Source organism: Ursus americanus, chromosome 30 (assembly GCF_024610735.1).
Source record: "Ursus americanus isolate L20-20 chromosome 30, mUrsAme1.1.p, whole genome shotgun sequence".
NCBI lineage: Eukaryota > Metazoa > Chordata > Mammalia > Carnivora > Ursidae > Ursus > Ursus americanus.
The window spans coordinates 1,278,776-1,301,358 of NC_142156.1; the positions used below are offsets into that span (position 1 = coordinate 1,278,776).

Consider the following 22,583-nt stretch of genomic DNA (forward strand, 5'->3'; position numbering starts at 1 on the left):
GAGTGAGGCCGGGATGGCTATGTATTTCCCCCTTAGGGCTGCCTTTGCAGTGTCCCGTAGGTTTTGGACCATTGTGTTTTCATTTTTGTTATTCTCCATAAATTGTTTAAATTGATTTTTGATTTCCTGGTTTATCGAATCATTCTTGAGCAGGATGGTTCTTAGTTTCCAAGTATTTGAGTTTCTTCCAAATTTTTCCTTTTGATTGAGTTCCAATTTCAAAGCATGTGGTCTGAGAATATGCAGGGAATAATTTCAGTCTTTTGGTATCGGTTGAGACCTGTTTTGTGACCCAGTATATGGTCTATTCTGGAGAAAGTTCCATGTGCATTCGAAAAGAATGAGTATTCTTTTGTTCTGGGGTGTAGTGTTCTATATATATATATATATCTATGAGGTCCATCTGGTCTAGTATCTCATTCAAAGCCTTGTTTCTTTGTTGATTTTCTGCTTAGGTGATCTGTCTGTGAGCAGAGTGTTGAGGTCCCCTACTATTAACATATTTTTATCTATATGTCTCTTTATTCTGGTTAAGAGTTGGCTTGTGTATCTTGCTGCTCCCCTGTTGGGGGTATAGACATTTATAATTGTCATATCCACTTGTTGGATACATCCTTTAAGAATAATATAGTGTCCTACTGTGTCTCTAACTACAGTCTTTAGTAAAATCCAATCTGTCTGATCTGAGAATTGCTACCCCAGCTTTCTTTTGAGGTCCACTGGCATGAAAAATGGTTTTCCATCCCTTCACTTTCAGTCTGGATGTATCTTTAGGTTCAAAATGAGTCTCTTGTAGACAGCAAATGGATGGGTCATGTCTTTTTATCCAATCTGCAACCCTGTGGCATTTATGGGAGCATTTAGGCCATTCACATTGAGAATGATTACTGAGAAATATGATTTTAATGAGGTCATGTTGCCTGTAAAGTATTTGTTTCTATAGATTGTAGCTTTCTGTTCTGTATCACTCTTGGGCCTTTTTACTTTTATAGAACCCCCCCTTAATATCTCCTGTAGGGCTGGTTTCGTGGTTATGAAATTGGTCAGTGTCTGGCGATTCTGGAAGGTCCTTATCTGTCCATCAATTCTGAATGACAGCCTTGCTGGATAAAGGATCCTTGGCTGCATGTTTTTCTCTGAAAGAGCTTTAAAAATGCCCCCCCCAACCCTTTCTCTCATTCCAGGTCTGTGTAGACAAGTCTGACGTAATCCTGATATTTTTGCCTTTGTATGTGAGAAATTTCTTTGCCCTGGCCGCTTTCAATACTGCATCCTTCAATCTAATAGTTACGAAATGCACTATGACATGACGGGCGTGGCGTAGGTTTGTCGTGGTTGAATTTGGGACGGGTCCTCTCTGCCTCTTGAACACGAATGCTTGAATCCTTTGCTAGATTAGGGAAGTTTTCAGCTACAATTTGTTCAAATATCTCTTCTAGACCTCTCTCTTTTTCCACCCCTTCGGGGATGCTGATGATTCTGACATTGGAACGTTTCATTGAGTCAGTAATCTCCCGTAACCTACATTCTTGAGATTGGATTTTTTTGAGCCAAGTTTCATTTTAACTTTCCCTTCTACCATCCCATCCTCCATTTCACTAATTCCTTCTTCTGCCTCATTCACCCTAGCCGTCAGAGCCTCTAGTTTAGACTGCATTTGATTCATAGCGTTTTTAATTTCTGCCAGATTCGCTCTCATTTCCGCCCTTAGAGATTCTATATTCTCATTAATATTTTCTTCAAGTCTACACATCATCTTGACCATTGTTACTCTGAACTCCATTTCTCACAATTTGGTTATATCCATAAATATCAGTTCTGTGGCAGAGGCCACAGACTCATGGTCTTTTCTTTGCTGGGGGGTATTTCTCCTTCTCGTCATTCTGATGAGGAGAGGTAGCCGGGATGCCCAGAGCCCAAATTATTGACCAGGACCCAGGCAGCGTGCTTTTGTTTTATAGGGACCTTAGGAATGTGGGCTTCTTGATTTTTCAGCCTGCCTTCTGGGGGAGGGGCCTGCCGCACTGATACTCAGGCACCCCTGTTTGGGTAGAGTTGCCCCGTCCCCTGCGAGGGGGGATGGGGATGGGCACAATGTGAGCTGGTAATTCCGGGCTTTTGTTCTCTGGCAGCTTTCCCTGATGGTTTTCTGTGCCTCTTCTGAGAGTCAGAGCAGCAGTGGCTGAATCCTAGCCTCTGTCTCAGAACAGAGAGATCACAGTCCGCTCTCCACTGAACTCTCCTGGCCACTTTACCTCTGTTTCTGTTGGTGCTGCTAAAAACCCTGAAGTGTCCCGGGTTGTGCGCCCCACAGCCACTCTCCCAGTCCTCGCTTCCAGGGCTGGCAAGTCCCTATCCTTTGTGCTTCGAACACCGCCAGCCGCCCCGGTTCCCGCGTGCGCTCCCGAGCTCTCGGTTTCAGTGTGGTTCGGGGTGCTCCGGAGCACCGGTTTTCAGTCTGGTCGCGCACGCGCACTCCCAAACTGTTGGTTTCAGCCTAGTTTGAGTGTGCACTCCAGAGCTCTGGTTTTCAGTTTGGACGCGCGCACACTCCCGAGCTCCCGGTATCAGTCCGGTTCCAGTGAGCACTCCGGGGCGTTGGTTTTCACTCTGGTCGGGCGCGTTCCCAGGCTTACGGTCTCAGTCTGCTCTCTCTCTTGCGGGTGCCAGTCCGGGAGCCCGCCCGCTCCCCCGTGCAGGTGGCTCCTGCTTCCTGGTCGGTGCCCGAGCACGGTGGCTCCCTCCCCCTTCTAATTTATCTTCCAATATCTGTGCGGGGATTCACGGCTCCCCCACTTCGTACCTCAATGCTCAGTGCTAGAGATGTTCATTTGTAGAGATCCAGATGTATCTTCCTGCGTCTCAGGCTGATTCCGTGGGTGTTTAGGCTGGTCTGGTACCTATCCAGCTCGACTCAGGGGACCGGCTGAAAAAGGGGACCCCCTACTCCTCTGCCATCTTAACTCTCTCTCCGAGCCTCATTATTTCTGCTTGGGTTGCAGGGCCATCCCTAAACCAGTCACTTGGCTGGAACAGTGGAAAATGCTGACCGGCCAGGCTGGGGTCAGATGGCCATTCCTGGAATCCTGGCATAGAGGGTGGGTGGACTCCGCCTCAGCCACATGGACTGGGGTTAAGAGAGGAGTGGTCCTTAGAAAACTGGGGTGCTGGGACCAAAGAAGGGGAGATGGATTCTGGGAAGCCTGGAATACAGATGTTGGAGACAGGTGGGTCCTAGTGAGAAGGGTGCAGGAGCCCATGGGTGTGGTTTCGTGGCCTCCTGGGCCCTTTGCCACGAATCGGTGAGCAGGCATCCTGCGGACCTAACCATCCCTCCCCTTCCAGCGTCTACTGGGACTATGCCATGACCATCTGCCTGGAGGAGATTGTGTACCTGCACTGCCATCAGCAAGGTAGGGACCATGGGGGAGCACGGGGCTGGGGTGTTCCTCCTGGCTCCCCTGCCTGGCCCCACCTCCTTAGTACCTGTGCAGCCTCAAACAAGTGACCTCTCGCTGAGCCTCAGTTTCCCCATCTGTAAAACGGAATCACAACAGCACCTACTCCTGGCGTTGTTGTGAACATCCTGTGACATATGATAAGGGCTCAGCACCAAACCCATGGTATTAGCTGCTCACGCCTATTGAGCGCTTACGATGTGCCAAGCAGGGCTCTAAACAGCTTGGCACGAGGTCACACACCCCGGGAACTCCTGAGTTTGGACTCGAAATCAGGTCTTTATCATTCCAAAGCCTGTGCTCTCAAGATCTGGGATTAATAACTAGAGTTCTCCTTTAAGGCTCAGAGAAGGCACATTCAGAACAAGCAAAAGGCCATCCTGCTGTAGAAAGCAAGTGATCCATGCCCCACCAAGGCACAAAACATGAAGCTTAGTTAGTGAGACAGATCTGGGTTCAGATCCAGGCCCTACTGTGCAGCCCTGGGCAAATTACATCGCCTCTCTGAGCCTTGGTTTCATCACTTGTAAAACACACAATAAGAGATATACCTCATAGGTCTATTTTGAGTATTCCAGTAAGACACTGCCTTTAACATGCTGTGCTATATACAGTAAGCGCTCAATACGTGCTAGCAAGTCAACTACTGCCCTGAGAAGGGATAGGTCTGCAAGCCTCCATGAAGAAATAGGTCAGGCTGATTCGTAGAGGGTGATTGAGGGTGTAGAGGGACATCACATGTTTAGGGGCATCATTTCCTTTGGGGGGTGACTTCATCGGGGCCAAACATAGTCTTCTGGATCATGTCCTCTACTTCCTGGTCAGTGACCGTGGCAGGTGGGGTGGAAGAGGCTTGGCGGGGGCTAAAAACTGGCCCTGACCTTCTGCCCAGGCCTTTCTCAGAGCCTTGGAGCAGGTCTGTGGGTCTGGTTTGACATGCCTGGGGGGATGTGTATGCCGGGAGGGCCCCATACCCATGCCTCATACTGACTTCCCGCTGGATCTCCTCTGGCTGGGTCGTGGTGGCAGTGGACAGCGGCGGGACAGTGATGCTGGTCAGCCAGGACGGGATCCAGAGGCCGCCTTTCTGCTTCCCCAAGGGAGGGCACCTCCTGCAGTTCCTCTCGTGCCTGGAAAATGGGCTGCTCCCTCATGGGCAGCTGGACCCTCCACTCTGGTCTCAGCGGGGAAAGGTGAGTGATCACAGGGGACCCAGGGAGGCTGGGGTGGGGGTCAGCTACGGGGAGTGGTCATTCTTTATTTTTTGAAAGAGAGGTGCATGCGTGTGTGTGCAAGCAGGGTGGGGGAGGGGTGGGGGAGAGGGAGAATCCCAAGTAGGCTCCGCACCCAACCCAAGACTTGGGGCCGGATCTCACGACCCTGAGATCATGACTTGAGCCGAAATCAAGAGTCAGATGCTTAACCGACTGAGCCACCCAGGCACCCGGAGGAGTGGTCATTCTTGCCCATGGATCCTTAAGTGGCTTTGTGGGCACATACACACCCCACTGAAACCCTCAGGCTGTGCAGATTGTGGGGACAGGTGTATCCCAAGGACTGTGCAATAGGACACCTTCTTTCAGGGCAAAGTATTTCCCAAACTGCGCAAGCGAAGCCCTCAGGGTTCCGAGTCCACGTCTTCAGACAAGGAAGACGACGAGGCCACAGATTACGTGTTCAGGACCATCTGCCCCGGCATGCGGTCTGAATTCGGTAAGCTGCCCCGTCTCTGGGCCCCCTGGATCCAGATGTTAGCTGATCATGAAAATGATTCCAGGTGTTTGGAACTAGAGGACAAGTGGTTTTTTTCCCAGGGGCCTGAGCCTCACAGAGCTAACACAAGCAGTCATGTATGGTTTTCAGAATCTTTGAGAACAAGGACGTCCTTTCTGAAGAAGTGCCTACATCAGAAATGGGCAGACTCCTTCCTGTGGTCCAAATTCGGCCCCCTGCCTACTTTTGTAAATAAAGTTTTATTGGAACACAGTCCCGCCCATTCATATCCATATTGTGTGTGGCTGCTCTCACACCGCAGCAGCGGAGTGGGAGTGTTGTGACAGAGACCGTATGGTCCACAAAGCCAAAAATAGTTACTATCTGGCCCTTTATAGAAAAAGTTTGCAGATGCCTGCCTCAAGTAATAAGAGAGAAGAGTTTGGCCCTGTGGGAGGGATGAGGGGCCATAAATGGTTCTAAACCCCCTCTCAGTGTCTTCCTGCCTCTGTCTCCACCACCCGGTCTGTGTGCACAGAGGAGGCAAAGACAAGTTCTGAACCGTGCAGACAGGCTCAGAGTCAGAGGAGGGCATTTTCAGACTCCTGTGTTGCTGAGACTGTCTGTACCATCTGGCGTGGTAGGCGTGAGCCACGTGTGGCTCCCGAGCACTTGAAATGCAACGAGTTCGAAGAGAGATGTGCCTTAAGTGTAAAAGACACCCTGCATTCTGGAGACTTTGGAGCAACAATAGGAAAGAATGTAAAATATCTCATCAGCAATGTTATATTGACTCTATGTTAAAATGGTAACATTAGGGATACACTAGGTCAAACAGAATATACTGTTGAAATTGATTTCATCTGTTTCTTTCCCCCCTTTTAGTGTGGCTACTAGAAACTTCTAAAATAAGCTGGTGGCTCAGGGAAGATTCCTATTGAACAGAGCTGGCCTAGGGCGGGGTTGACACATTGGATGAATAACTGTGTGTTTGGGAGGGGGGGTCTTGTCCATTATAGGATGGCAAGCAGCATCCCTGGTCTCTACCCACTGGATAGATGCCAATAGCATCTAGCAAATTCTCAGGTTGCGACAACAAAAAATGTCGCCAGACATCGCCAAATGTCCTTGAGGGGCCAGAATTGCCCCAGTTGAGAACTGCTGGTCTGGACAGAGGATGGATGAGGTTGAGGGGGGATATCGGTCAGGAGAGTGTGAATAGGGTCTTGGGGTCTGATGCCCTGGGTCAGAATCCCAGCTGCACTATTTGTTCACTGGGTGGTCTTGGGCATGATGCTTCCATCTGTGCCTCAGTTCCCAAATCTGTAAAAGGGGATAATAATAATAATAATATTTGCTCTCAGTAAGTGATAGCTGTCGTTAGCAGAAAGAGAAAGGGGACCTCGGTCGGAAAGAGCTGTTATGCCAGTTACCACCTGCTGGGGCCGTGGATGGTTCAGTAGTGTTGCCATTCTGAGCCTCAGTTTCCACTCTGCAGAATGGGAGGAGAGATGCGTCTCCCACAGGGGCATTAAGGCTGATAAAGCAATCCCTGCACAGCAGCCGGCACACAGTAGGGCATTTTATAAACATCAGCGTTCTTTCTTCCTCAAAGCCAACACAATACATGGGAGCTGTGCAGAGCCGGGCAGGGGGGAGATCAAGCCCCGAGGAGTGGGTTCTTTGGCTGTTTCAGGGTTCTGCCCACCTCAGACATTTCATTTCACTAGTGCTTTTTGTTTTGTGTCTCAAGTTGCTCCTGACCCCCTGGGCAGCCCTGCCCCCGGCTCCGCGAGCCCCGCCAGGACGGTGGTTCCTACCGGCCGGTCCGTGCTGGTGGTGGCCAGGGGCGGTCAGTGGGCGCGAGCCAGATGGGACACCACCTTCCCCGTGTCGGGCCGGAAGCAGCAGCCCCCCAGTAATGTCTGGGCTCCTCCCATGCCTGGGGCTGGGTGCTGGCCACCTCTGCCATGCTGTCTTTTGAGTCTTGGTCCCCAGGACGAGGGAAGCCGGAGACAAATGGATGCCCTCACGCTGTCCAGCCTCCACGTGGCAGAATGCAGCTTGGAGTGTTGTGGGGTCCATAGGGAAGGGGTCCACTGGTGATGCTGGTGGAGTGTGAGATGCTGGGGCCGGGGCCAAGGCATACTGGCCACAGCTTGCTGAAGCTGATCAATGCTTCCCTCAGACTGGCGGAGAACTGGGGATGCTTTTCTAGAACATTTTACAGGGGCTCACTGGTCTTTCTTGGCCAGCTCATCAGTGAGTCAGCTTGGGGAGGAGCTTTCTGCACTAACAGTGGCTAGGGCTGGGCCCTGTCAGCTACTGAGCTCTGATGACAAGTGGCCCTGGGTCCATAACTTCCCAGCCTCGCAGCCCAAGGGAAGAGGCCAGGGATTACCAGTCATCCTTGAGGGGGCAGGGCCTGTGGGACAGATGTGCACCCTTCTCAATCTCCTAGGTCAGGACTTGGCAAACCAGGGCCCAGGGGCCGGAGCCAACCTCATTCAGTGCGACCCATGAGCTAAGAATGGTTTTTACATTTTTTTAATGATTGAAAAAAATCAAAAGAAGAGTAATATTTGTGACCTGTAAAAATACGAAACTCAGATTTCAGTGTCCATAAATAAAGTGTTATTGGAACATAGCCACGCTCACGTGTTTGCAGCTTGTGGATGGCTGTGTTTGCATGATGATGACAAAGTTGAGTGGCTATGATCGCGGCCAAATGGTTCACGAACCCTAAAAATGTTTACTGCCTGGCCCTTGACGGAAAATGTTTCCCGAGCCCTGTCCTAGAGAAAATAAAATGTTTGCACCTGTCTGGAACTGCCAGGAGGCCAGGAAGTTAGTGATAGAAATTGTAATGTGTGAGTCACCGTTGTGTCTGTCATGCGGCTCTGCAGACGGGGCGGTTTCCATGGAGCTGGCAGGGAAGGCGGTGAGGGACACTCCAAGTGCTGCATCCTGGGACCATGTGATCACAAGTCACCAGTGTCCGTGTTAGGATATCAGTCATGCTCTCTTGGTTCTCGAACGTGGCTGCTGTTATCAAAATTTTTTTGGATATACGGATTTAAGGGCTGTATCTCCAGGAGGTTTAAATTCAGTAGGTCAGGGGTAGGATACAGGCATGGCTTTTTAAGAAGCCCCCCGCCACGTGATTCTGGGTGGGGGTAACCCACCTGTTTGAGACCTGTTGATGGAAGAGCCCTATGGCTCAGGATGATGGACAGTGCAGGTGGCCTCATCAGCAGGAGCTCCATTGGGTCCCTCGTCCTTGGCACCCTGCCTCATCTGTTGAGTTAGGCTCCCTTCTGTCTCCCCGGTAGACTCTGTCTTCCAGAGAGTCTGTCTCTGGCGACTCGGGACTATGAGCCGTCCCCAGAAGCCCCCAGCAGGCTCCTCTTCCTTCTTGTCAGCCTCCTGTGAGGACGCTTGAATGACAACATGGTGAGGCTCGGCCTCCTGCTCTGGGACTGGGTCTGTCCCTCTTGTCTGTCTCTCTTCCCCCCATGCCCCACTTCTTCCTCTCTCTTCAGCTCTCATCAGCTCTGCCTGTCTGCTGAGGGCCCCAAATCTTGGTGGTGGTTTTCCCTGGATCAGGTGGGCTCACAGGTCTGGGTCAGATAATGATTGGGGTCGCTGTCTCTGACTGTCACATTCAGGGTCTTTCCCTGTCCCTGTGCTGGCCTAGGGGCAAGCTGGTTGCTTTGGGATGAGCTTTCTGTGACCCACATAGGCTTAACCGGGGCTCTTGCTCTGACCCTCCTGTCCACCACAGTCCCCCAGGACCTGATGGATGTCTCCGTGAGCAACCTACCGCCCCTTTGGCAACCCAGCCCCCAGAAATCCTCCTGCTCACCCTGTTCACAGAGTGGCCTGGCCGATGGTGGCTCGTCCAATGGCTGCAACCATGAGAGGTATGAGGGGCTTAATCTGTGGGTGGAGGGTGTGGAAGGATTTGCCAAAGATTTGTAGATACCCATGTCTTGCCCAGCACTGAATTCAGAGGAGGAACATAAGCTATGAGATCATCGAGGTCTGGGTTAAATCCTAGCCTCATGAAGTCCTAGCTTCCTTACACGTATCAGTCAGGATAACCAAGGTTATGTTGCAGTAACAAACAGTCCTGGAATCTCAATGGCTTAGTACAACAGAGGTTGATTTATCATGCGTACTGTGTGTCTCTCGTGGGTCAGCTGGGGGCTCTGCTTGCACCACATTAAAGGGCCTGGCTGATGGAACGACACCTTCTGGAATATTCCCAGTCGCAGTGACAGAGGGAAAGGTAGGTCTGGGGCTCCTGAAGGACAATGAAATGCTCCACCCTGAGAGCAGCACATACTCTTTCTGCTCACGCCTCATTGACCTCATCCACAACATTCCAGGAAGCGCAGCCCTATCATGCTCTTGGAAGGCGGAAACTAGCAATACTACTCACTGCAAACCACATGTGCCTCCATTTGCTTCTCCACCGAATGGGGATACGAATGCTTGCTTTGCATAGCTATTGTAAGGACAAATCAGATACTGGTCTAATGTGGCCAGCACGTGGTACCCAGCCCCTGGAAATGTTCAATTAAGTGACGCTTCTTATTTTATTGGATAAAGTTAGACCCCCCCAGATCATCTATCTCCTGGCCGACAGATCTCATGTGTCTTCAGGGCTGCTCAGTGCAATAATGAGACTGGTCTTGTTTCCCACCAAACCCACCTGGCCTGGCTGGGGAGAGTGGAACCCCTTTTTCCATGCCAGGCCCCTGGCCCCATGGGTGGTCCTGTCTTCAGCCATAGGAGCTTAAGGGGTGGGAGCTGGCATCACACTCTTGCAGTCGTCCAGGGCCTGCTTTCGGCACGTGGTCCACAGACCTGCAGCAGCATCCTGGGGCAGATCTCAGTCCATCTTGCCAGACCTACTGAAGCAGAATCTGCATTTCACTGGATCCTAAGATCGTGTGTGCACGTTTCAGTTTGAGAAGCTTTCCTGTAATCAGAGAGTCTCCCACGTTTGTGTGCATCAGAATCACCAGCGGGAGGTGATACTGGTTCCCAGACAACTTCCTTAGGGGCCCCGATTGAGTCGGTCTGTGCGGGGCCCAGGAATCCGCATATTGGAGAAATCCCAAGTGATTCTTGGGCTGTGGTCCAGGGGCCATTGAAAAATGCTGTTGTAACCTAGTGTCCCCTCTCGTGGCATCTGCTTCCACACCTGGAGTGACGGGGAGTTCATCACCTTTCACAAGCCAAGTCCCCTGTGGGACAGCTGTCCGTGTGGTGCTCTTCTTAGGTAAACTGAGCAAGCCTGAGCCCCACCAACTTGAGGCCATGACGAGGGTGATTTTCATGTTTAATGCCTCCATGTGTGTAACTGGAACACCTTAGCCATGCCCCTGTTCCTGTCTTGTTGAGTTTTCCTGAGTGTCCCCAGGATGTCCTGAGAAAAAAAGATGCAGATATTCCTCCACTCTGTTCTCTGTGAGAATGCAGTCCCATCAGCAGTCCTTGATTTCCCCAACAGTGCTAGGGCCTTACTCCCCTCTCCTCTTTCAGCCAAAACAGCCCCCCCCCAAATTCCCATGCAAGGAGAAGCTCTGAGGCGTCACCTCCTTTGCAACAGCCAGACTCTGAGTCCCAGTTCGGCTCAGTTTGGTTTAGCTGGGTCACTTCAGAAGTCAGAACTCTTTCTACAAGTGACAGAAACCCACTGCAGACTGGTTCAAATACAGAAGAAAATCTCAGCAGAACTGAGGAGTCTAGAGGTGCAGTGACTTCAGGCATGGTTGGTTCCAGACGCTCAGAACACAAATGTCTCTGTTTCTTCACCTCTTGTCTCTGGCTGCCTCCGTGATGGTTTCATTCTCAGGCAGGCCCTTCCTATGCAGCGGCAGAAATGGATCCCAGCAGCCACTGCCCTACATCCCTCTGGCTTAGGAACTCGAGCAGAGAAAAGAGTGTGTATCTCCCCGTAGTTCCAACGAAAGTCCCAGGGCTCGTTCTCATTGGCTCAGGTCGGATCACATGACCACGTCTTACCCAATGCCTGTGCCTCCAGCCTGAATCCTGCACGGGGTCGAATCAGCCCCATGCAAACCACAGAGAGTTGGGGAGAAAGTGACCCCAGAGCTGATAGGTGAAGTGGACGAATGGGTAGAAACAGTAGTCCCCCCAGAGTCCCCTTGGCTGGTTGGTTTTAATCTGCCCCCTCCGGGTAATGGGCTCCACTCCTCCAGGAAACGTGGGCTCTGTGTGGTCTTTTCTAAGTGTCCCCTCTTCCTCCACCTGCAGGGCACCGCTGAAGCTCCTCTGTGACAACATGAAGTACCAGATCCTTTCCAGAGCCTTCTATGGATGTGCGTACTGGCCTTTTTTGCCACTGTGGTCTACGGGCACGTTGATCGAATGCCTGTTGTATGGCATCAGTATTGGGGGAAGGAGCCCGGCTCTGGCACGTGAACCTCGGCTCCCCTAGTTCCCGGATGTGTCTAGTTTTAGTGAAGTTAGGCAGACTTCTCGGAGCCTGAACTCCCTCCACCAGGGACTGGGCATAAGTTTTATCTCTAGTTCTTAGAGAGGGCAGCCAACGATGGGGCTCCTCGTGGCAGGGGTTTGGTTGGTCACCATCGCATCCCCAGTGCCTGCCTTAGAGGGTTTGTTCTCAGAATTAAAAGAGAAGCCTGTATAAAACCCCTAGCACCCAGCATTCCATGTCATGGGTGCTCAGCGAAAGTCCGTTCCCCTCACCTGTGGGCAGAAGCAGAAGAGTAAGGAGAAGTTAAAAATTAAAGCTTAAATACAGGTATTCTGATTATTTCCAGTTAGCATATGAGGAAGCTAAGGCACAAGGAGGCAGAGTGACTTGTCCAAGGTCACACCGCTAATGCAGGACAGAGCTGGGACTCAAACCTAGGCCTGTCTGACCTCAAAGGCTGTTTTGTTTGTTTTCCTTCACTCGCTGTGTTGATTCTTAGCACGTTTTATTTTCCCAGCCTCCCAGCCTAGATGAGGGAGATAAATCGTGTGTATTATCAGGGATTCTAGAAAAGTGTTAATATATCCTGCGTAGGCCTGGGGAATAGCAGGGCCAGCCGTGTGCCCGAGTGCCTGGAGGGGCAGGGAGAGCATGAGCTCCCAAGAGCAAGGATTTTTGCCTGTTCTGTTATCACCCATCCCCAGTGCCTAATGCAGGGCCTGGCGTGGAGCAGGCCCTGGACGAGTATTTATGGGACCCAAATGGAAGAGCTTCCTGGAGGAAGGGTTGGGGGTCAAGAGGGATCTCAAACAATGTTATCGCATTCAGTGGCTTGTCCCTGGTGGTGGTTAAGAGCCCAGGTTCTGGTGCTGTGCAGCTTGTGATCAAATCCCAACTCTGCACTTCCTAGCAGTGTGACCTGGGCAGGAGACAGAAGCAGTCTGTGCCTCGGTTTCCCCGTCTATAGTGTGGAGAAGATAGGAGTACCTGTTTCATATGGTTGTATGAGAATTTAGTGAGTTAAGTATGTGAGGTACGGGCAGCTCCCTGGCACGTAGTGCGTGCTTGTGTAAGTGTTAGTCACTCCCTCCTCCTCCCCCTCCTTTCCCCTCCCCCTCCTCCTCCTCATTGCTGGTAGGGGCCTGTCCTCAGGCCCCAGAAGGGTCCTCTCTGGGCCTTGGTAAGGGAGAGTCAGAGGGCGGGGGCACAGGCAGAGCAAACACACTCTGGCATTTGCTGATTGCCTCTTGTGTACCAGGCACTGTGCCCTCCAGGTGCCCAGGGCAGAGCAAGTAAGGGGCAGCAGGTTAGTGGGAAACCCTTTAAGAGTGCAGAGCCATCTCTGAAAGCAAACTAGGTACATCTCCCAGGGCCTTCTTTATCCAGCTGCACTTTGCACAAGATTCGTCCACCTCTGCCATTCTCCTCCCTTGGGACAGATTGGAGGCACCCAGAGGCACAGCGAGCCTGTGGGGTCACTTACCACCTCCTTCCTGCCGCCCCTTCCCGGCCTCTGCCCATGGATTAAATACCTTGGCTTCTGGCAGAAATAATGTCACCCTGGCCCAGGCTAAGAAAGGTGATCGGACGTCTCCAGGCTCACCCAACTATTAAGCAGTCAGGCCAGCAAGGGATTTTGCCCCTCAGAGCCCCTTCCTCGCCTGGAAGAAAGGGATGGTGGGACTTTCTAGGTCATGAGGGTTCACTGGGATTGCGGGCGGGGCAGTGCTTTGAGATCCATGAGACAAGGCAAGGTGGGTTGGGTGGTGGATGATGGCCCTTTCCCTCCCTCCCTCTCCAGGGCTTGCCTACTGCAGACACCTGTCCACCGTGAGGACCCACCTGTCAGCCCTGGTCAATCACATGATCGTGTCTCCAGACTCGCCCTGTGATGCTGGGCACGGGCTGACGGCCAGGATCTGGGAGCAGTACCTTCAGGACAGCACAGTAAGGCTTGGCCTGGCTCGGTCTGCAGTGGGGCAGACAGAGCCTGTGGGGGGACCGTCTGGTTATCTGAGCAGTAGACCCACCTGCTTGTGAGGACTTGAGGCTGTTATGACACCTTTGGGTTCTGCATACCCAACGCAAAGGCCCTTCCCTTCTTGAGAGTTCCAAGACCCACAGCCCACTTCTGCCTGTAAGGGTGAGGATCAAGGAGGATGGAAAGTACATATTCTCATCTAGAAGGAGTAAGAATGAATCCATCACCAAGCATTTATTAAGCACCAGCTGTATGCTCAGTGGTGCAAGAAGTGCTTTAAGTCCCCAGCAGGAAGGAACTTACAGCACAGTTGAACTACTTAGAGTGACGGAGGTAGTGAAGTCAGAGGAGGCAGCTGGGTGGAGGAAAGCCCGCCACGTGCCCCTCTGCCTCAGGGCCAGAGAATCCTCCCATTAGATATTTCACCCGGAGACAGATTTCTAAGATTTTCTTATCAGAAGGCAAATGTCCCCACAAGGAAGGTGTTTACGGTGGAAAAAAGCTTCACGGTCGGAGAGTTTGGGAAACAAGATGAGTCAACTTTTCTGTACCCTGCAGCACTTCCTAGAACCTTGGCTAGGCTGATACACTTGCCGGTCTCAAGAAACGGGGGTGGGTGGGATGGGGGGGGAGCATATGGAACAATCCCTCAAATGTGTGGGGCCACAGGGACCTTTGTTGGAAAAGTGCCTCCATGGCTGGTGTGGAAGGCAGAATCGATTTCGATAGACACTAGTCTCACTGCCGCCAGCAGCAGGCTTTCAGAAGAGAGACCTGATTTCTCCACGCGGGACGAACGCGGTGGCTCAGTCCGCCGGGTGCCTTCCCACCCGGGCCCTGGGGAGGGCCTGGCTTCGCCACGCTGGGGAAAGGTGCTATCCTGTGTATTGATTTGGGAATGCTGGGGGACTCTGGGAGAAACAAACTGGTTCCCAAACCTGGACAAACAGAAGGGTTATTTGACATTTTTTTTTGGCCAAAATTAGCTGTTTTTCTGAACAACAGGAGGAATGCCTGCTTACTGGGACAACTCAAACAAGGAAGAATGCAGGTGTATAAAACAAAAATTGTTTAGTTACCTTCTTTCTGCCACAATGCGTTCGTTCTGATCGCCTGAGTTAATGAATAGTGTCAGTTATGTAGAGACCCTAATGTATATTTCTGGTGCTTATACATTCATAGATATGTCTACATAGATATGTCTGTAATTCTTATTTTTTTAAAATGAGGTGATGTTATATTTGTATTTTAAGCAACAATTTCAGTTTATATCAAAGACGTCTTTCAGGGGCGCCTGGGTGGCACAGCGGTTAAGCGTCTGCCTTCGGCTCAGGGCGTGATCCCGGTGTTCTGGGATCGAGCCCCACATCGGCTCCTCCGCTATGAGCCTGCTTCTTCCTCTCCCACTTCCCCTGCTTGTGTTCCCTCTCTCGCTGGCTGTCTCTCTCTCTCTGTCGAATAAACAAAATCTTTAAAAAAAAAAAAAAGACGTCTTTCAGATCTGTAGGTGAAGTCCTAAATGCTAGCACCTTAACACCTCACAGATGAGTAGCCCATAATTTATTCAAATCTTCCCCTAATGATAGACAACGGGGCTCTTTCTCTTTTTAAAAACTATTTCAAACAGTGCTCCAGTCAACATCTTCATAAGCACATACCATTCTGCCTAGTGCTTTTATTTCAGGGGTAGATTCCTAGAAATTGATTGATACGCATTTAAAATTTAAATAGATATGCCAGCTTACTTTCTCAAAAAAGTCACAGTGTTCATAATCCCCGGGGGCCTGGGAGAGTGCACATTTCCTGAGGAATTCGAAAGATATAGACTTCTGGGCTCCACTCCAGTGTTACTGATTTAGCATCTCTGGGAGTGGAGCCCAAGAATTTATATTTTTTGGAAGTTCCCCAAACGCTTCAGTGATCCCCCCAGTTTGGAAGGTACTAGTCTAAGTACAAGTTGGTTGATCAAATAAATTAGTCAAAAATGAAAAATTTTCGTCTAACACTTTTGCAGTCCTTTCACAAATGGGCCGTATTTTTACCCTTCTTGGTTGCATTGTTGTATTAGGGTGGACTGAGCAGCAGTATAACAAATGTCCCCACTTTTTCAGTTGCTTGACATCATGGGGTATGTTTCTTGCTCCGTGAGGAGTCCTAGGTGGGCATTCCTGGCGAGTGGGCATTTGTCCTCCCTCCAGAGGTTCAGGGGCCTTTCATTCTCATGGCCCCACCATCCTCCAGGGTTAATGGGGGGATGCAGAGTCTGAAGGGAGTACACTTGCTCCTTTAAAGCCCTGGCCTGGAAATGGCTTATTGCATCCTGCCAGATCCCATTGGCCAGCGCCTCATCACGTGGCCACACCTAACTGCAAGGGAGGCTGGGAAATGGAGTCCAGCTGTGGGCTCCAGGACCCAAGCAGGTGGCTTTTTAATGAAGCGTTTACAGCCTCGGACACAAATAGTTCTCGGATTTTAAGCAGCTTTGACAAGGCTGTCTGCAGAATACAAGTTAAAATTTCCAACAAAGACAAAAGAATGGCTGGTTTTGCCATTGTGGTTGGGTACATCTAAGACGTGCATTAAGATGTAAAATCAGTGGGATGCCTGGCTGGCTCAGTCAGTAGAGCATGTGACTCTTGATCTCAGGGTTGTGAGTTTGAGCCCCATGCTGGGCATTGAGCTTACTTTTAAAAAATGTCACATATGCTTGTAATTTTGGAATGTAAAGAGATAGGAGGAAACAGAACCCTACTACCCTTCAGAGTAGCTTTCTAGTAGTCATTGGTACTTTCCATACACACACACACACACACACACACACAAACATGAACAGATTGGGCCTGCTGGGTGCCCAGCATGACTAATTATAACTGCAAAGTCTTTGCCTGAAAGTGAATTTTTGAAAAGAGAGTAAATCTATTGGACAATACAGCAAACAGTTGTTAAAGTCGTCTTAGTGTGCACAGGAGTCATAGTGCATGAAGAACCAGCTGGAAATGTTCATTTGGGATTGATTTGCTTTTAAGCAATTTTCTTTGAGCTGAATCAAGGTTAATAACTTTGAACTCATGCTGCCATATCGACACAATGCACAACATCGACTAAAAATTCAGTAGAAATGTTCGTTCATTCTATACTGACCTTTTGGGATTTTTTGCAAAAAAATGGGTTCACACTAGATATGTTCCGCCTCTTGGGATTTTTTTCCACCTAATAATACACGTTGAACATCTTTTTGTGTAAGTTCTCACGGATGCGCGTCCTGCCCTTTCTCCTCCTGCCCTTTCGATGTGGTGTTCCCATGTAGGGATCCGTTGTTCCTCCGTCAGCGGGCAGTTGGGGGTTTTCCCATATGATGCCAGGATGGCTGTCCCGGTACACACAGCTTTGCTTATTCACAGCATGATCTCTAAAGGCCAGGTCTGAGAAGTAGGGCTGCCAGGTCACGGAGCCCTCCTTCTGGTTTTCTGTTGACCAACCCTTTACTTCCTGCCACCTACCACAGAGCTACGAGGAACGGGAGCTGCTACATCTCATCTCCTATGGCGGCATCCAGCCAGAGATCCGCAAGGCTGTGTGGCCCTTCCTCCTGGGCCACTACCAGTTCGGGATGACAGAGGCAGAAAGGAAGGAGGTTGGTTGCCCCTGATGGGCAGTGGGGTCTTTGGCAGCAAAAGGTGGGGCTGGGGGTGCTCTGGTTTCATGCTGGACCAAGATGGGGCAGGGGAACGTGGGGGAGCCAGGAAACCCCAGGGCGGGGCTGTCCGGTAGAAATACAATGCAAGCCACAGATGCCATTGCTTAAAATTTTATTTTGGGAGATAATTATAGATTCACATAGTTACAAGAAATAATGCAGAAGGGTCTCGCATATCCTTTATCCAATTTCTCCCAATGGTAGCATCTTACAAAACTATAATACAGTATCACAACCAGGGCATTGACGTGTGTGTGTGTGTGTGTGTGTGTGTGTGTGTGTGTGTGTGTGTACCACCCCAGTCAACATACTGAACACTTCCGGTGCTACCAGGGTCCTCGTGTTACCCTTTTTGAGCCCCACCTCCCGGCCTAACATTTGGCAACCACCAGTCTGTTCCTCCTTCCTGCAACTTTGTCATTTGGACGATGTTGTAGAAATGGGATCATGTCGTATCTAACCTTTTGGGATTGACCTTTTCACTCAGCATAATCCCCTGGCAGTCTGTCCTTTCTATGGCCAAGAGTTCCATGGTGTCCCACGGCCTGGGTGAATCACAGTTTGACTATCCATCTGTCGGCGGATAGGTGGGTTTTGTCCTGGTTTGGGCTATTACAAAGAAAGCTGCAGTGAACATTCGTGTTTTCGTGGGAGTGTAAGTCATCATTAAACGCTCAAGGGTACAATGCTGGGACGCACACTATGCATGCTTAGTTTTGGGAGAAACTGTCCAGCTTCTGCAGCGGCTGAGCTGTGTTCTCTTCCCACCCGCAATATCCAAGTGAGCCACACCTGCACCCTCCCTGGAGTTTTGGTCTCGTTGCTGTTTTTTACGTTAGTCACTCAGACAGGTGTCAAGGAGGTTTCATTGTGGTTTTAATTTGCATTTCCCAAATGGCCAGTGACAGTGAACATCTTTGCACACGCTTACTTGGCATCTGGGTATCTTTGGTGAGGTGTCTGCTCACGTCGTTTGTCCATTCTCTAGCTGAATTGTTCGGGTTTTTACTGTTGCAATCGGGAGTTCTTAATACACTCCAGATATTCCTTCTCTGTTGGATAAATGGTTTGCAAGTATTTTCTCCCAGTCTGTGTCTTGTCTTTTCATCCTCTTAATGGGGCTTTTGCAGAACAAATGTCTAAATTTTTTATGAGGTTTAGTTTACCAATTTTTCCTCATGTACATTGAGCTTTTGGTGTCGAGTCTAAGAACGTTTTGCTTAGTTAGCCCTAGATTCCGAAGATTTTCTCTTATGTTTCTTTTCTCAAAGTTTTATAGTTGCACGTGTTACACTTATGTCTGTGATCCATTTTGAGTTCCTTTGTGTATACAGGGAGTGGTTGAGGTCGGGGTTCATTGTTTGCCTTTGACGTCCAGCGGCTTCAGCCCCATTCGACAAAATGGCCATCCTTCTTGCACTGAACTGCTTTTGTGTCCCTGTCAGCAATCAGTTGGGCCCGTTAGTGTGGATTCCCGTTCCGTTGCATTGGTCTAATGCTACCCTGCTGTGAGTCGTCTCCAGCCGATAGCACACCGGGGCACCTACGTTGATCCTGAGTGTTCGGTTAATGCTTTAGTAGTCCTGTTTCAGAAAGTAGAAAGGAACAGATGCCCATAAATATTTTTACAAATGATAAGTTCACAAGAAGTTGCAAAAACTGTGACAAAGAGGTCCTGCCGTACCCAATGGAAGCATCGCCTAGAACAGTAGCTCATTATCAAAACCGGTACGTTAGCGTGGGCACCATAGAGCTCCCTTGACTACAGGCCTCACTAGGACTTCACCAGCTTCTGCAGTATCTCGTGTGTGTGCACACGCGTGTGTGTGCGTGTGTGTGTGTGTGTGTGTGTGGGTAGGTCTGTATCATTTTATCAAGGTGAAAGTAATTTTAATAATACATTTTATTTAACCCAACATACCCAGTATATTACCATTTCAGCCTGTAGTCAATATAAAAATTATCGAGAGATTCTGCATTCTTTTATTCATACTAAGTTCTTAAAACCTGGTGGTATTAACATTCCATATCCGAGTACCACCTGTGCTATTATACATTTGTCAGTAAGTTGACTCACTATGTATATAGCTTATTTAAAAAGATATTTGGTATCCCTGCCATCAATGGAAAACTGACATGACTTGCGTAATAGAAGGAAACCATAAAAACAAATAGGATATGACAAAAGGACATAATTCAGTTCCACGCAGATGCCGTAGCCTGCCTGAGGCCAGCTCTCTCTTTGTCAGGAGGGGGTTTCTGAAGTGTGATAGGAGGTGTTCAAGACACTGTAGCACCAGACTGACCTTCCCCGTAATCTGAAAAGTTAAAGGGGAGCTGAAAATAGAAATCACACCGTGATTCTGTATGATAAGACCCCATGCCAGTGAACTGTCTGAAATCGTCTCGGAAATAGCGGGAGGCCCCTGCCACACCTCACCCCCTTGCCTGCTGGGCTCCCGGTGAACAGGAACAGCGTTCTGGTGTGCCAGGCCCTGTGCTTGGGACCGGGGACCCAGCGGTGTGTTAGACGAGGTCCTTGCCAGGTTAGTGGGGGTCGTGCAGAGTCCGATGGAGGCAAACCCAGGGTTGTAAGAGCGCATAGGAGGCACCTCTACCAGGCAGAAGGCTTACCTGCTCTCTTTCCAGGCCATGGGGGTGAGGCAGGGCCTCTAGGAACAGGGGCCAGCCAGAGCTAAGCCCAAGGGGAGACTCGTGCATAATGCAGTGTGTGTGTGTATCTGTGTGGGGAGGGGCGGGAAGGGCATGGTGGACATGGTGGCTGGCACATAAAGGACAGGAGGGTGGGGGTGACAGTGAGAGGTGGGGCTGGGGAGGAAAAAAGAGGAGGCTGCTGAGGGGTAAACTCATAGGAGGGGCCAGGCTGGGACAAGCAGGCACCGGGAAGGAGGCTGCTGGGGTCGTCCTGGTGCAGGGTCATGGAAACCTAGCCTAGAAAGGCAGTGGGAATGGGGAGGTATGCTGGGATGAATCTTCTGGAAGTCCGTGGGAGGGAGGACAGGCCTTGGGCAGGGTGGACCCTGAGTCTCTCTCTGGAAGCCCTGAATAGCTAAAGGATTCCCCACCCCTCCCAACCTGGACACGGAGCAAGCTCCCTGCCTTCTGTCTTCATGCCTGTCCACACCCTTACTTAGATCAGCCTGTCTGTCCCGACTTGTGCCCAGAGGCCGGGCTGATTCAGAGCCTCGGTTACCCAGGCCGTGTATCAGGAACAAGGCCAGCTACCCTCCCATCCGCTGACATGCCACAAGGGAAATGCTTGAAATCTGTAGTCCTCCTGTAAGTAAAGGGAGGGGTCAGTTTTGTTCATCTTTGTATCCTCGGCACCTGGCCCTGCACAGGGCACGTGGGAGGCCCTCAGTAAATGTGGGGGGGGGGGGAGGGTGGACGGGTGGTGGAGTGGGTACCTGGCACATTGTAGGTGCCTCCCGAATTAGGGGTGAATGAGTGAATGAGGAAGGAGAGAAGGTAATAAGAAAGGAAAGAAACAGTCCTCTCACTTCAGTACGCCCTGGGCTTAGTATGCTCCCTGGCTCCACGGATATTTGAATGTGTGAATGAATGAATGAATGAATGAATGAATGAATGAATAGGAGGGAGGAAGGGAACATTGAAAGAAAGATGCAGCCTCGCGCACGTTTGTGTACCCTCAGGGCCCAGCCGGTGCCCTGCACATAGTGGGTGTCCGTTGGATGTCCATGACATCTGGGGTGTCTCTGGGGCTCAGGCTCCCAGGTCGGAGCTGGCGTCCTCGTCTGGCTTGGGCTGGCTCTCCCCAGGGCTGACCTTGTCTCTGCCCCGGCAGGTGGACGAGCAGATTCACGCGTGCTATGCGCAGACCATGGCCGAATGGCTGGGCTGTGAGGCGATCGTGCGGCAGAGGGAGCGGGAGTCCCACGCGGCTGCCTTGGCCAAATGCTCGTCAGGGGCCAGCCTGGACGGCCACCTGCACCAGATGAGGCACAGGGACGCTACCATCAGCAACGAGGTGATGGGCGGCACCCATCTGGGAGCACGGGGGTGGGGGAGGGGCGGTAAAGGCAGGGATCTGCTCCGCGTAGCTCTTGTAGGGACGGTGACGGCTGTCTGGAGCTGTCACCCCTAGCATGTGGGTGGGAGGTGACCTTGGAGTTCGAGAGACCTGCATTGGAATCCAGCCTCACCATTTTCTGGCTGCGGGGCCTCCAGCAAGCACCTTTACTTCCGGGCCTCAATTTCCACATCTGTTAAAGGGAACACCCACTGGCATAGGGGAAGTTTGTGTGCAGCTCACGTGAGATCGTGCATACAAAGCGCCTGGCACAGCGCTCGACTTTCACATATTCGGCACATGCGCGCTGAGCACCGCGTTCTGGAATGTCGGGAACGCTCCCGTGGCCACATCACACCTCTCCGCCCTCACCGAAGCGCCGGCTTGGCAGCCCAAAGAAGGAGCTGAGAACAAGGTTAATTCTCTTCCCCAGCGAGGCACACTCATCGGGTTGCCAGCAGTCACGCTGCACAGCATAGCAAGCGACCACCAAAAGTCAGTGACTTCTGACAATGAGCCCTGAATGTGTCCTCGTGGGTCTGGCTCAGCGGAGCACTTCTTTTTTTTTTTTTTTTTTTAAAGATTTTATTTATTTATTTAACAGAGATAGAGACAGCCAGCAAGAGAGGGAACACAGCAGGGGGAGTGGGAGAGGAAGAAGCAGGCTCATAGTGGAGGAGCCTGATGTGGGGCTCGATCCCATAACGCCGGGATCACGCCCTGAGCCGAAGGCAGACGCTTAACCGCTGTGCCACCCAGGCGCCCCAGCGGAGCACTTCTGAGTGGGGCTGGCAGGGCTCACTCTTGCCCGCTGTCAGCGCCTGGTCCGCTAAAAGGTTTCTTGATCTTCGCTGGGCTCTCTGCCATGTCTGGGGTGACCGGGATGTGCCCCACATGTCCCATCGTCCAGCAGGCAGAGCTGGGCATGTTCTCATAGTGAACGCAGATCATAGACAAAGTGGAGATACACGAGGGCTGGTTAAACGTCTGCCCTGGCAAGGTTGCTCACATCCCCGGGCTGCCGCAGGTCCCAGGGCCAAGCCTCGCAGCCGAGTAGGCAGGAATGAGAAGTTCTAAGGGCAAAAGCATGTAGACAAAGGAATAAAAAAATCAGGCCATTAGTGCCAACCAGTCACTGGGAGTTGAACTTAAATAGTAGGCGGAAGTCTCAAGTACAGGGCAATTAAAGGTAGGGTTTTGCGGTTGCAGGA

The 22,583-nt window shown here is 50.9% G+C and overlaps 1 protein-coding gene across 1 annotated transcript in view; it reads left to right on the forward strand.

The window, feature by feature from the left end:
- Window positions 1-3,258: 3,258 nt before the first annotated feature.
- The window catches only part of LOC148107426 (small G protein signaling modulator 1-like), a 30,269-nt gene continuing 10,944 nt past the window's right edge, over window positions 3,259-22,583 (forward strand). The window contains 9 exon segments of the mRNA XM_087857154.1: window positions 3,259-3,302; window positions 3,346-3,413; window positions 4,488-4,651; window positions 5,042-5,171; window positions 8,956-9,094; window positions 11,460-11,524; window positions 13,445-13,590; window positions 17,130-17,258; window positions 21,148-21,330. Coding sequence (XP_087713280.1) covers window positions 3,259-3,302; window positions 3,346-3,413; window positions 4,488-4,651; window positions 5,042-5,171; window positions 8,956-9,094; window positions 11,460-11,524; window positions 13,445-13,590; window positions 17,130-17,258; window positions 21,148-21,330 — 1,068 coding nt within the window.